Source organism: Dasypus novemcinctus, chromosome 6 (genome assembly GCF_030445035.2).
Source record: "Dasypus novemcinctus isolate mDasNov1 chromosome 6, mDasNov1.1.hap2, whole genome shotgun sequence".
Lineage (NCBI taxonomy): Eukaryota > Metazoa > Chordata > Mammalia > Cingulata > Dasypodidae > Dasypus > Dasypus novemcinctus.
The window spans coordinates 50,364,089-50,377,574 of NC_080678.1; the positions used below are offsets into that span (position 1 = coordinate 50,364,089).

The following is a 13,486-nucleotide window of genomic DNA, read 5'->3' on the forward strand; positions in this document are numbered from 1 at the left end:
GCTTCCCTTTTACTCTAAAAAAGGCACTTGTGGGAAACGGACTTGGCCCAGTGGTTGGGAAACGGACTTGGCCCAGTGGTTAGGGCATCCGTCTACCACATGGGAGGTCCGCGGTTCAAACCCGGGGCCTCCTTGACCTGTGTGGAGCTGGCCCATGCGCAGTGCTGATGTGCGCAAGGAGTGCCCTGCCACGCAGGGGTGTCCCCCGCATAGGGGAGCCCCACGCGCAAGTAGTGTGCCCCATAAGGAGAACGGCCCAGCGTGAAAGAAAGTGCAGCCTGCCCAGGAATGGTGCCACCCACACTTCCCGAGCTGTTGACTACAACAGAAGCGGACAAAGAAACAAGACGCAGCAAATAGACACAGAGAACAGACAACTGGGGGAGGGGGGGAATTAAATAAATAAATACATCTTTAAAAAAAAAAAAAGGCACTTGCATGACAGTTCTGTAAAGTAGAAAGGGAATATTTTATCTCTACTTATAATAAATGACATAACTTCAAGGGGGTATGATGGGTTGCTGAGGGCATACTGTGAATGAACAGTATCAGGGCCAGAATCCAGGACTTCCGACTTCAAGTCCAATACTGCTCCAGCTGTGAACCACTTTGTGCAAATATCTGAGTAAAGGCAAACCTCACCCTTTTATTGGGCAATCTGCTTGGCATTTGGACCTGGAGCAGTTTAGACACGTTCAGCCTAACCCAGAGATTTTCCTTCCACATTTAAAGCAAACAAAGAGATGAAAGGAGAATTATATAAAGAGGCTATTAGTGGATCCTGGGGCTAAATGACAAAAATCTTCAATTTAACCGGGTATAATTACATTAGATGATTTGAACCTTACCTTTTGACCAAATTAGGATGTTCCGGTTTTAAAAAAATTTTTTTTAACTTCAGTGATCATTAATAAATGCCTACTGTTGCAAAGAGCATATAAATGGATTCTGTCCCAGCCTTATGGATACATTTCCCCATGAATACATGCTGATTCTTTTGTTGTTGTTTAACCTCCTAAAGCCAGTAAAATTGTACCTTCCTTCTTGAATAAGTGGCAAAAAAGACGGAGGGAAAACCCTTGATCACTTAAAGATAGGTAGCTTGCGTTGCAAGATCTCGAGAGTTTCCCAGAAGCGCTGAATGCGGCGCCACACCAAAAAATAAAGGCACTCTCCTAATCTCTTGATGCCCTGCCCCAAGAGAAATCCACAGGAACTATGGATGTAGGGGCTGGGAACCCAGCGTTCGTCAAACTGCTGCAGGCAGGGGGATCCGGCGTGTCTTGGGAGTACGGCTCCAAACCGCCGGGCGTTGACCCGACGGATGCCTTCAGGCCAGCTGTGAGCACTGCTGCCTAACCAGGGAAAGGACCGGTCTCCCTTTGGGCAGGAGGCATTTGAGCCGAGCCTAGACCGACAGCCGAAACACTAGGCGCAATCCCCGAGGAGGGGAGGAGGGTCGCGCGCGCATGCGCACCGGCGCAGCCGGCGGCCGGAAGAGCCCGGCGGCCGAGCGGTTGCTGCAGACGCCGGACACCTTGGCGTCGACGGAGGAGCGCCGGCCGCAAGATGCGGCCCCTGGACGGCGCCGTGGCGGCTGAGTTCCCGGAGCCTGGGCCGCCGCCGGCGCCGCCGCCGCCGGTGCCGCCGGACGACGCGTCTCCGGGCGCCAGCGAGGAGCCGTTGGCCGCCGAGGTAGCGGGCGCGCCTGGCCCGCGCAGGTGCTGGTCCTGCCGCTCCTCGCCGGGCGGCTCGTGCCCGGAGCCGGGTGAGTGGGTGCGGGGTGCGGGGGGCGGGGGTATGGCCTCCTGGGGGGCCGGGCGGGAGTCGGCGGGTAGGGGTCCCCGCCGCGGCGGGCGGGGGCGCAGTGCGGAACGTGCGCCCCACCCCCATTCCTCGGAGCTCGGGAGGACCCTGTCGCTGTCACCCCGGGGGGGCAAGCGGAAGCCCCCTGCGCCCTCCGCCGGCGCGAAGATGGGAGAAAGTTTCTCATAGTGTTTGGAACCCTTTTTCGGTTCTAAGACTGCACCTCCAATGAAAGTGTTGCGGGCAGGACTGTGGAGTCAGGCTGCACTGCCCGAGGTCGGGGGTGCCGGGCGAGCGAGAGAGGAGAACCCGCAGCCGGGCCGAGGTAGGGAGGAAGCTGGCCGTGAAGAATGAGCTCGGTAGCTAGCGGTGTTGTTCCTCGAAGAGGAAGTTGAAAAGTATCGAGCCTTGGAATTTTGGAGAGCCAAGTTTGAGTGGTACCACTGGTAACCTTTCCTGGGATACAAGGACTTTTTAGCAGCTGATTAAAAATGAGACAGAAACACAATCTTAAATACATTGTGTAGGGGTTCACGGACCGACCCCAAAGCCAGGCCTCCTTGGACAACCGAGGAAAGCGAAGCGCAGGAAGGTGTTTGGTTGGTTGCTCGGTCGTTTTTTCCCCCGTGATCCCGCGTGAGTTGGAGACAAGGATGCAAATCGCCTCAATACCAGGTTAGGATCCCAGCCTGCCAGAGACAGTCCCAGACCCCTTTCCACTGTCCACAAGCGTTGCTTTCAGCACATTCTTCCATGAAGTTGACCACCCACCTGGAGCACCACCTTCCTGGGGTAGAAGTCTATCCCTGGAAGAAGAGGGAAGTAGACAAATCTCTTTTTAAGACAGTTATAGTCTGCACCACCTGTCGCCTCCCATAAGTGTGACCTGAGATTTCTGTATACCCCACTTTCCCCTCCTCTTGTATGCGATATACCCCAATTTAGGGAAACAGATCCTTGGAAGATGATTCTTCCTCCATTTCTATCCTAAAGGCTAACAGATGAGATGTTCTCAAACTTCTGATTATTTAGCATGGACGGTGCTGTAGTAGCAGAGAAGCCGGGTGTAGGCGGTATTGAAGGCCAGGACACGAGAACTCAGAAGAAAGATGGTTTATTTCCACCGGCCAGAATCGGCGGACTCCTGTCCTAATAAAAACAGAGCCCCGAATAGAATTTTTGGGTCCGTTTTATACAAAGGATATAAGAGCAAGGAGTTAAACGGTGCTTGTATGCAAAAGGACTTTTTGATAGTTTCTTGAAGTGTTTTATCTGAGTATTAGATAGATTATTTCTTCCAGGTAAGCTTGATTTAACATATATCCCCCACATTCCAGGTGGGCTTTTAGCATGAACCCCCCACATTCCAGGTGGGCTTGACACATTTGGCTTGCATCCTCCCTGAATCTCCAAAGCCTGTAGAGTTTATACTTCTCAATTGACTTTCTAGGCATATTTGGATATAAAATAAGTTTGAATTTATGCACAGGTTACATTATTTCCTCTCTTTGATGCCTGCTTAAGATTTTTAAACGTTGGCATCACTATTGTTAGAGTCTTTCTAGACTGACTGGTATGCATGTAGAGCTATGAGGTGAGCAGCTGTTTGCCTTTTTACTAATACCTTTTATTAGGGTGTGCATTTTGTTTACGATGAAAGGGAGGAGGTAAGGAATTATGGTGCGTTTTCCTATTGGGAAGACAATTATTCCTAGTAGAAGCTTGAAATTGTTTACTATTGACTGCCAGCTTCTAAAGGGATTACTTAAAATTCAACTGTTCCAGGTTTGCACTGGAATATGAGCAGTTTTTACCATTTTGCTTGTAATTTTATTAATAATCTTTTCAGTGCTGTCTAACTCAAGGCAGCAGTTAGAGAGATTGAATTTTTTACAAACTCCCCCTTTAGCTGCTAGGAGATAGTTTAGGGCCAGATGGTTTTGATAGATAGCATTCTTGAATTCAGTTTACTGTTGGGCTAGTAGTAAGTTTAGTGCATGGGCAGTTTTATTAGTTATTATTTTTACTACGGCTTATAGGTGGATGATTTGGTTTAGCATATAGATAGGGGTTCGATAACCCCACATGCCATTCTCTGCCAAGTTACTGGCTCATAGTATTGGATTATACGTTCAGGGGATCATTCTTCACCTTCCCAGGTAATTTCAGCCCTTTTTTCTCTTACGTTTTGATATACTGGCTGGCTTAGCTCTTTCCCTTTTGTTAAGGGAATGGGGCAGAAGGAGGGTTTTATTGTACCAAGCATACAAGTACCACCACACCAGTTTTGGGGAAGTTTTCGGAATGCAACTTTCCCACAAATCCAGTACAGACTGTTTGGATTTACCCCAAGCTTGGTTGACAAGCTTTGTAGTCTTTAAAGAAGTTAGTTTCTCACTGTATTACCATAAGGCTGAAAGTCATTCTGGTGGAATCTGAGTCAGTCCTTGCAAACTCTTAAAAGTTTCTCCTGTTGGTGAACTAATGAAAAAATCTGTACATTCAGGCATGGCAAAATGACAAACCTATGTAAGTTAACTGCACTTAAGAATCTTGTGGAGTCTTTTGACTTCAAAGAAAGTTGCTAACAATAAGACTTAGTAATAGTGCTAGAAGATGATCAGGTAATATTTTGAAAACGGTATTGCCATAGAAACACTTCAACCACCGTACTGTGGTCAGTGAACTTTGTGATGGTATCATTTTAGCCTCTCGTTCTAACTGGTTGTCAACAGAGCTCATTTTCAAGTTCAAGCTGAAATTGTTACCCGTTTTTCTTATGTTCTTGGATGACCTTAACAGGCAGCACACAGCTCTCCTAAGACATTTATTTACCTTCTTTATGGGCAGACTGTGGGTCTTAAATTTAAGCAGGGAAAGAAATATGTCTTAGTCTTGTACCTCACATCCTCCTGGAAGGAGTGAGTTCTCTAGTGTAGATTAGAGAACAGTGGTTTCCAAACCAGTGGAATTTTTTACAGTTACAAAAATTCTGTTTCACTAGGTCTGGGCTGGGGCTTGGGAACTGAATTTTTTTAAGTTACTCAGGTGATTATAATTCCCAACCAGGGTTGTGAATCACTAGCTTAAAGCAGAGGCTAGAGAAGCTTGAGAAACTTTTCTGTTTTCTTCCAACTCAGGATATTACTCTGTGGCTGCTTTTTAAATATAAATTTTTTAGAGTTGCCAGATAATTAGATACACTTATTGTGGGATATGAACATAGAAGCATATTATATAAGAAAACACCACTTCAGACTATTGTACCCTTGTGCTCATCTCTATTGGCAGAGAGAATTGAAATTTACTTATTACTCAATAAGGGACTGTGATTTGTCTGAGTCTAAGCAGTCCTCACCCCCCTTAATAAATAAGAAAGTTCAGCTAGATCTTCTAACCTCTCCTGTTCCAGTCAAGAAGCAAGGGCCTTAAATGTTTATTTATAGGCAAAAAACTATGTGAGTGTTTGTGTTTTAAGGGAAAAGATAATCAAATCCAAGGACGTAAAATTAACTCTAAGAGTTAAAATATTGTTAAGTTAAAATACTCGTGGAGAAAAGTTAGCACATTTAGATTGGAGAAAAGTTAGCACATTTAGATTGGAAAAGATCCTTGAAATACAGACCAGGGAGCTGTTTTCTGTTCTGATCATCTCATTTTGTTCTGGCAGAGGGCGGAGGTCATATGTAGGGATTGGGTTTCTTTTTAAAAAAAAACTTTTTTTTTTTTAATTTGTATCTGAATTCCAAATTTCAGAAGCTAAACTCTAAGGCTGACCACAGCTGAGGCATGTATTTTGTGGTGCTTAATTTGGATGTCTTCTAAAGCTTCCTTCTCATGGGCTGAGCTGGTTTGTACAGTTTCTGCAGTATCTGACTACATGGTGGCTTCTGCACCTATGACAAGAAGGCTGCTAGCTCTAAATCACTCTTTTCAGCTATGCACCTGGAACAGGAAGAGGTAGTGGCCTCTGCTGAGCAGTGACATCTTTGACCACAAAGGCCAGACTGTAGAATGCCCCTGGAAAGGCCGCACATTGTCATTACTTGGTCCCAACTTGTGGGCGAAGGTATCTAGCTGGCATGATGATGTTGAAATATATTATCAGGTATTTGCATTTATAAGAGGAGTTTTTTAAAAAGCATTTTGCAGTACAGTTCTACAGCAAACACACTGTCAATTCCTAGATTGGAATGATAATCCTAGTTTTACTACAAATTGCCAGTGTCCACACACCCTTCAACTCTGCTGTCCTCTTAACCAATGAAGGCCAGTAGTGTTTCGTTCTTATTCTCTCCTTGTTTTTGTAGTGTTTCAAAAAAGAAAAGACGTTATTTCTCACAGTGTGTGGCCCATCTTTTAGGGTGTTCTCTGCTTACCCTGTTCCATTTTGCTCTCACTAAATGACAGATTGAAAGCAGATTCTACTCCTCTTACCATAGAAAACTATAACACCTAGGAAGTTTAGGGGCTAACCCAAAGTTTAAAGTTCATAGACTATCACTAATGCACTGAATACTTGATGCCCTGGAGAAGGTAGAAATCTCCTGGTTCAGATCAAGCCAAGAAGTCTGTGTTAGGTGTTAGTTATGTACTCAATCAGGGCCAGAGGGTTAGAAGACTAGACCCCCGCCTCAAGGAGTTTAAGCTCTAAAATAGTTGAAAACAATGAAAGTTAAATAAAGATTTGATTAACAGTTCAAGATAAGAAAGCAGAAAGCCTTCCCAGATTATGCTGTTGTAGATATTGTTAGACTGTCTTAACATAAAGCTCCCCCATATTCTTCTGTTCAGCAAGTATTTGTTAATATAAATTTATTCATTAAGATAAATACTACCATGTGCCAGTGTGAACAGGATAGACGAGGTCCCAGCCCCAGAGACCCTTGTGGGGGAAGTCAGATAATCACCTAGGGACCATATAACACAGCAGTGAACTGTTTTCCAGAATTTATACCGGCAATATGATGTAAATATTAGCATTGGGAGGGAGCATTCCTCGCTTGCCATCTCGACAAGTGTTTCTTAAAGAGTTCTATCACTATCTTGGCAAGCTTTCTACTTCTTGATTTATAAGTAAGGGATGATTCTTTAATGCACCAAAGGCATTTTATAGCACAAAACTACCATTTTAAAAATGCAGGTTGAACTTGTGGCCTATGTCAATGGCTCTTCATGCTCGATGGGGAAAATGGTACAAATCCAGAAAAGGAATATGCTTAGTAGGTAATATTTGTAGACTGTTAGCAATTAATACTGCTCCATTTTTCTTAATTTCTAGGTGAACATGATAAAACATACGCTTGGAAGCAAGAACTAACAAGAATTTAATCTTTTTCAGAAGCCAAGAAGAAAACAAACTGTCCTGGACTTGGCTTGTTTTACACATTATTGTCTGCCTTCCTTTTCTCAGTGGGAGCTATATTTGTTAAAAAACTACAAGATGTTCATGCTGTAGAAATTAGTGCATTTCGATGTCTGTTCCAAATGCTGTTCGTTCTTCCTTGGTTAATATATAGAAAGTAAGTATTTCTTAACTGCAAAGGAGAAGATATTGATAAGTGTTTGTCTTTTGATCGGCTAACTTATTTTTCCTCTACACTATGTGCTTTGTTCTGTGTTCCACTCATGAATTTACTACCTCCTATCCCCTTGGCTCTGATCAGTGAAAAGTCACAAGGATCCATCCATCCACAGAAGATTCTCTCACAAGCACAAACCACATGCCCAACAAAGGGGGAGAAAGAGATCTAGTTACTCATCCCCACATTTAGAAAACAAAGCTTTGCTTGTGTAATTACCCCCATCTGTTACCACCCTCCCCACTTTTCCTTTGGCATAACTAATACTTGGAGGGAAAAAAGGAAATGAAAGGAAGTAGTAGAGTGCCTCCTGGTATCAGAGGTTTCTTTAGGTAGAGCAGGCTGGTCTCTTACCAGGACAGATAGAGTTACAGAAACAATATTTCTGTCTCTGCAAAGGGTGATGTGGGGAAGGAGTGAGGTCACCTGGGGCAAAGCTTTATAAACTACTGGCATATTCAGTTTCCCCAGTTAAACTGGAGGGCTTGATCCTTTCTGCCTCGTCTGTCTTGCAAGGTAGTTACCAGGGTCACATCCAGTTAATTATCTGTGAAACTCTCCCTGGGTTAAAGTCAGGGCCCTCCCCACATTATAACCTCCACACACCCCATGTACCCTGGGAGGGTAGACTGGTGCATCCCTGGTGTCTGCCTGCTCTTTCTCTCTTTGGGCAAAGACGCTTAAACCCAAATTAAATCTAGAGAGGAATTACAAATGCGAACACTCCTTGTCAGTCACCACCAAAATCTTCTTGTATCTCTTAACACAATGCAGATTCACTTAGAACAGTTTCAATCCATATCCTGAGAATTTGGTGGAAAAGGTGAAAATCTGCTAATATAGTGTCATAAGTCCCTGTGTAATATGGACAAGTCTCAGTATTTTAGGATATGATTGTAAGACTTTAGAAATATCTAAGGGTGGCAGCAGAACCTTGCTGCTAACATAATCATGTTCCCTGCTTTCGAATGAGAATATTGCCAGGGGCAGGGCACCAGAAGAATTTCCTTTCATCCTTGGCTCTATTCTGTTTTAACCCATTTTTTGTTTCACTGTTATGTAAGACTCTTACCCTGCCTCTCAGGTATGCACCAAAGAAGGCCATGTTTTCATATCTTAATTCCTGATACCCAAGGGTATCCACGTCAGACCTAGAAGTTGCCCTAATGATGTCCAGCCCTGGCACAGATAGTGACTTGCACCCAACCAGTAATTTACACAGAATAGATACTTATAAATTTTTGATTGAAAAAAAAAAAATTGTGAGTAGCAGAAATTACACTTATCCAAATCTACATGTTCTTTTTCAGTGTTTTTATTTTTGTTTTTGTTTTTTTAGGAGGTACCAGGGATTGAACCCAGGACCTTGTATAGGCAAAACACCCGTTCAACCCCTAAGCTACACCTGCTCCTCTTCAGTGTTTTAACTCTTTTTTTTTTTCCCCTCATTAGAACAATGAAAAGTTATTTCACATTTGATGGCAAAATATATTTTAGCATTGCTTCAGCTTTTATAGAGAAATGCACGTATTGGGAATGCATACCAGTTTCTACATTTTATTGTAGAAAATTTTGGATAAATAAATATAAGAAAAATTACTGTGAGCCCACCCATTGGGTAGAACCACCATTAACATTTCAGTGTTTTCCCTGTCTTTTTTGCAAGCATACATATACATGGGGGAAATGATATCTATATTTACTGAATTACAATTATACTCTTTATGTAGCTTACACTGTGAACACTTTAATGTCATTAGCTATACCTAAATTATTTTTCAAAAGTGTGTAATAATTATAGATATTATAATTCTCTTATTTTTTATGTTTAGGGCTTTAAAAATAGTATTTAATTAAAATTGTACTACTTTTAAAACAAATACCAATTTCATATGCATTTCTTCATTTGAATTTACAGAACTGGGTTTATAGGCCCAAAAAGTCAACGAATTTTCCTCATCCTCAGAGGAGTCTTTGGTTCTACTGCCATGATCCTTTTATACTATGCTTTCCAGGAAACATCTCTTGCCGATGCCACAGTTATCACATTTAGCAGTCCAGTATTTACGTCTATATTTGCTTGGATATTTCTCAAGGAAAAATATAGCCTTTGGGATGCTCTGTTCACCATATTCACAATCACTGGAGTGATCCTTATTGTGAGACCACCATTTTTGTTTGGTTCCAAGTCTGTGAAGATGAGTGAAAGCTATCCACACCGCCTCAAGGGAACATTTGCAGCAATTGGACATGCCATATGTGCGTCACTCACTCTAGTTGTCCTAAGAAAAATGGGAAAGTCTGTGGACTACTTTTTGACCATTTGGTATTATGTAATAGTTGGCCTCATTGAAAGCGTCATTGTCCTCACTGCATTAGGAGGTTGGAGTCTGCCTAACTGTGGTTTGGATAGACTATTTCTCATACTAATCGGACTGTTTGGTTTGGGGGGTCAAGTATTTCTCACAAAGGCTCTTCGAATAGAAAAAGCAGGGCCAGTAGCAATAATGAAGACTGTAGATGTGGTCTTCGCTTTTATTTTTCAGATTCTTTTCTTTGATGATATACCAACGTGGTGGACAGTGGGTGGTGCGCTCTGTGTAGTAGCCAGTAGTACTGGAGCAGCCATTCGTAAATGGTGCCAGAGTTCCAAATAAAGCATCACTGCTGAAATTTTTTTCAAGTGCACCATCACCCAGTTCAGACACAGCACACACACACACATGCACGCACCCCACATGCCTGGAAAATCTGTGTTTACTTCATTGATTATATTTAATAAATTTCATGATTAAAGTACCATTTTTGAATATGGTATGTCTTTAATTAGTTTAAAATAGCCAGTTTATTTGGTCTAGTAATTCTTTTTTGTAGCTTCTGTTTCGGTTTTGGCTTGTTTTTTTGATGGGGTTGCATTAGAGGAGAGCTCATTATTTAAAGAAAAAATGCAAATATTTTTTGTTAACTCCAGTATAAAACATGTAATATTTTTCAGTGTATTTTTGGTGCTGATGGGATATGTGTTAGGAGGAAATTTTAGTTGCTCTTTTAGCAGTGAGGCCAAGAGACTTACTGATGAAAATGCTGCTATTATTAGTAGTCTGTTGATAAAACATTTGCACAATAATTTCATTTAGGAGGCCAAAGCTGAAAGTTGGAATAGGTGCCTACGTAGTGGTTTTAATAATACAAATGACTGGCTTATTTTCAAGATTTTTATAAACGACTTTCCATTCTTTTAACCCATATCTATGCCCTTTTTACTTTAATGCCAGAATTTTTGTATGCAACCTTTTAAAAAAGTATTTAAATAGCCAAAGTAGGCTAATGGTTTTCTGTTTCAATGGCATTAGCAACTATAGCTGTCATTCTATCATTTTAATTGTCCTCTTTTCTTTCTTTTTTTAGACAACTAAATTTTTCTCAAAATCCAAATATTTTGGGTTTTTTAATCACAAGAGAAATCTTGTCATGGCCACGCACACATTTCCATCCTAAAGTGTTTTCCCTTCACTAGAAATGTGATTTTTTAATAAAGTCTCTGAATTTATTGTAATGCCAAATAAAAATTTCTCAGGATTTTATTAGGTTGAACCATATGGAATTTCCCACATTTGACCATTCTTGACTTTAAAAACTATAGTTTCATATGGATTCATCCTAATAGATAAGTCCTTTATCCTTTAAACCAAAATACTTACAGGATTTCAGAATTTATATATTTTAAAGTATGGAACTGGTATAAAACTTATTTTTATGGTGTTTTTCCTTTTTGGAATTGTATGTAATAATGCTTTAGGTTACATGTTAAATGTAAAGATCTGTGAATCCATGATTGTTTGAGTTAATAGTTTCTTGAGTAGAGAAAAAAATCACTGTTAAATTCTCAAATATCAGTATGATGTTAAATGTCAATACTGTATTATGACGCTAGCATCATGAATTCAAACAATGCATTTTATATTTGGAACTTCATTAGACCAATACTCTGAAGTTAAGGAGAGGAGAATTTAGTATCTAGAAAAGCTTGGGAAGCTAATCAGGAATTGAGGAGTATACACTATCATTGGTCACAATGAACACTTTATTGATGAGACTGTAATGACTCCCAACTCTTACTGTGTCAGTGTAGCATCTATTATTATCTTACTTTTGCAGAGTTGCAAGATTACAGGCTCTTCCCCACCCTTTCATCATAATCCTTCCAAAATAAGGAGGAACTTGGCTTCTGAGATTTATGCCTTGGTGCAAAAGGATCTTTTGTAATAGTTCAAAATAGAGAGAATGTTGACTTTCTGATATTCCCTTCCCACCTGACAAATCTAAATGAAGTCTATTTAAGGGAATCATCTCTATCATTATAAGTTTAGCCCAATTCACAATACTGAATTTTAGACTTGCAGAAGCATCATTTTACAATCATCTTAGGTAATTACAGAATTGGAGCATTTTTGAGCTCCAAGATATCCTAGGTTTCATCTTTTAAGAGCCCTGCTCCTGCTCCGTAGAAAATGCTAAGGAGGAGAGCTACCCAAGATGGGTTTCTATAACCTTTTCCCCTCCCTTAGTCCCATGATAAAGTATGGAAGGTAAACCAATACTTAAGAAACCTAAAGTGAATTACCTCTCAGGGAACCTTCTCCCTATTCTCTACCTTGCACAATGAAACACCTCTGTGACCTTGAAAGTTAAATCCCTTTGGACCTATACACTAAATATCTTTTATTTCAACAATGTGCTTTAAATATTTGAATATCACAATATATGACCAAGTTTGGAGAAAAGTTCTTCGCTCAAATTTTACAGATTGTGATTCTTAAACAATTTTATAATATCCAAGGTATATACAAGGATATGTATTGTAACACTTTTAGGTGTGTGTATTTTGCAAAGATTATAATTTCTATATCTTGAAAAGGTAAATATTTTCATAAATTGTTTTTATAAGTACAAATAAAATTAATATGAAAGGTAGTGTTTGTTTTTTATTATTATAGCAAATATCTGATTTAATATTACTCATTCCATTTCCATCAATATACTTCAAATTTCATTTCCTCTGGACCTTTAGCTGTGATGTAATCTCAAGTTTAAAACTGTTTATCTATCCCTCTAATACTGTCACACCAAATCCAAAATCTCTAAAACAGAGGTGGTTATCGTCTGTTCCAATGAGGCCATTGTTCTTGTAGAGTCCCAGAGCTAGAAGTAAGGGCTTTGAATTGTGCACCCTTTGTTTCCATCACAAATCTGTTACTAAACTCAACAATTCCCACTACTACCATCTCAGTCCGAGACTTGTCACCTCACACTTGAATTACCACAATCGTATTCTAATTGGGTTACTTGCTCCTAGACTCCTTCCACCCTGATCCTTGTCCCAATGCTGGATTTCTCAAAACCCTGCTTTCATTGTTACACTGGTTCTTATGAAGCCAAAATGATACCTTATTACACATCAAATCACATCTGAATTCATTTTCTGGCCTTATTCTCACTTCTCCAAACTGATTGGCCAAGATAATCCTTCCTTTCATTTACTCTTCAGTGTCTTTTTTTTTTTTTTTTGCTTTCTGATGCCTGTTCGCCTCTGATGGCTCAGTTTGAGTTTTTGTTTCTTCCATTATATCTCCAGCTTTTCCCACCCACACTAAGCCACCTTGGAAGAGTAGATAAAGACTGATCTAGAAGTCTGGGATCTGAGTATGGGTTTGCCACTTTCCAGCTGAGCAAGTAGTTCACTTACCTATGTCTATGTTCCTCATTTGTTAAACAGAATGGTATGACCGGCCCAATCCATCTTACAAATAACTGTGAATAATATTTAGTTTAGTTTGCTAAAGCTGCGGGAATGCAGATAACATAAAATGGGCTGGCTTCCATGGCTTTCTCTCATCTGTATTTCATTCTCTTATAATAAAAGATTACAGTAAGAGGGTTAGACCCTCCCTGGGCCGCACCTTAACTGAAGTAACCTAACAACAGGTTTACACCCACAGGAATGGATTAGCTTTAAGAATATATTTTTCTGGGGTCGTCCATGCAGCTTCAAACCATGACCCTCCACCCTCTGGACCCCAAAATAACATATTTCCATA

The 13,486-nt window shown here is 40.8% G+C and overlaps 1 protein-coding gene across 1 annotated transcript; it reads left to right on the top strand.

Moving 5' to 3' along the window:
• Positions 1 to 1,479: 1,479 nt before the first annotated feature.
• SLC35G1 (solute carrier family 35 member G1) lies at positions 1,480 to 12,362 on the top strand. Its single transcript, XM_004450031.4, has 3 exons — positions 1,480 to 1,768; positions 7,148 to 7,328; positions 9,307 to 12,362. The coding sequence occupies exons 1-3, from the start codon at positions 1,570 to 1,572 to the stop codon at positions 10,043 to 10,045; spliced, it is 1,119 nt and encodes a 372-aa protein (XP_004450088.1). The 5' UTR covers positions 1,480 to 1,569; the 3' UTR covers positions 10,046 to 12,362.
• Positions 12,363 to 13,486: the final 1,124 nt, after the last annotated feature.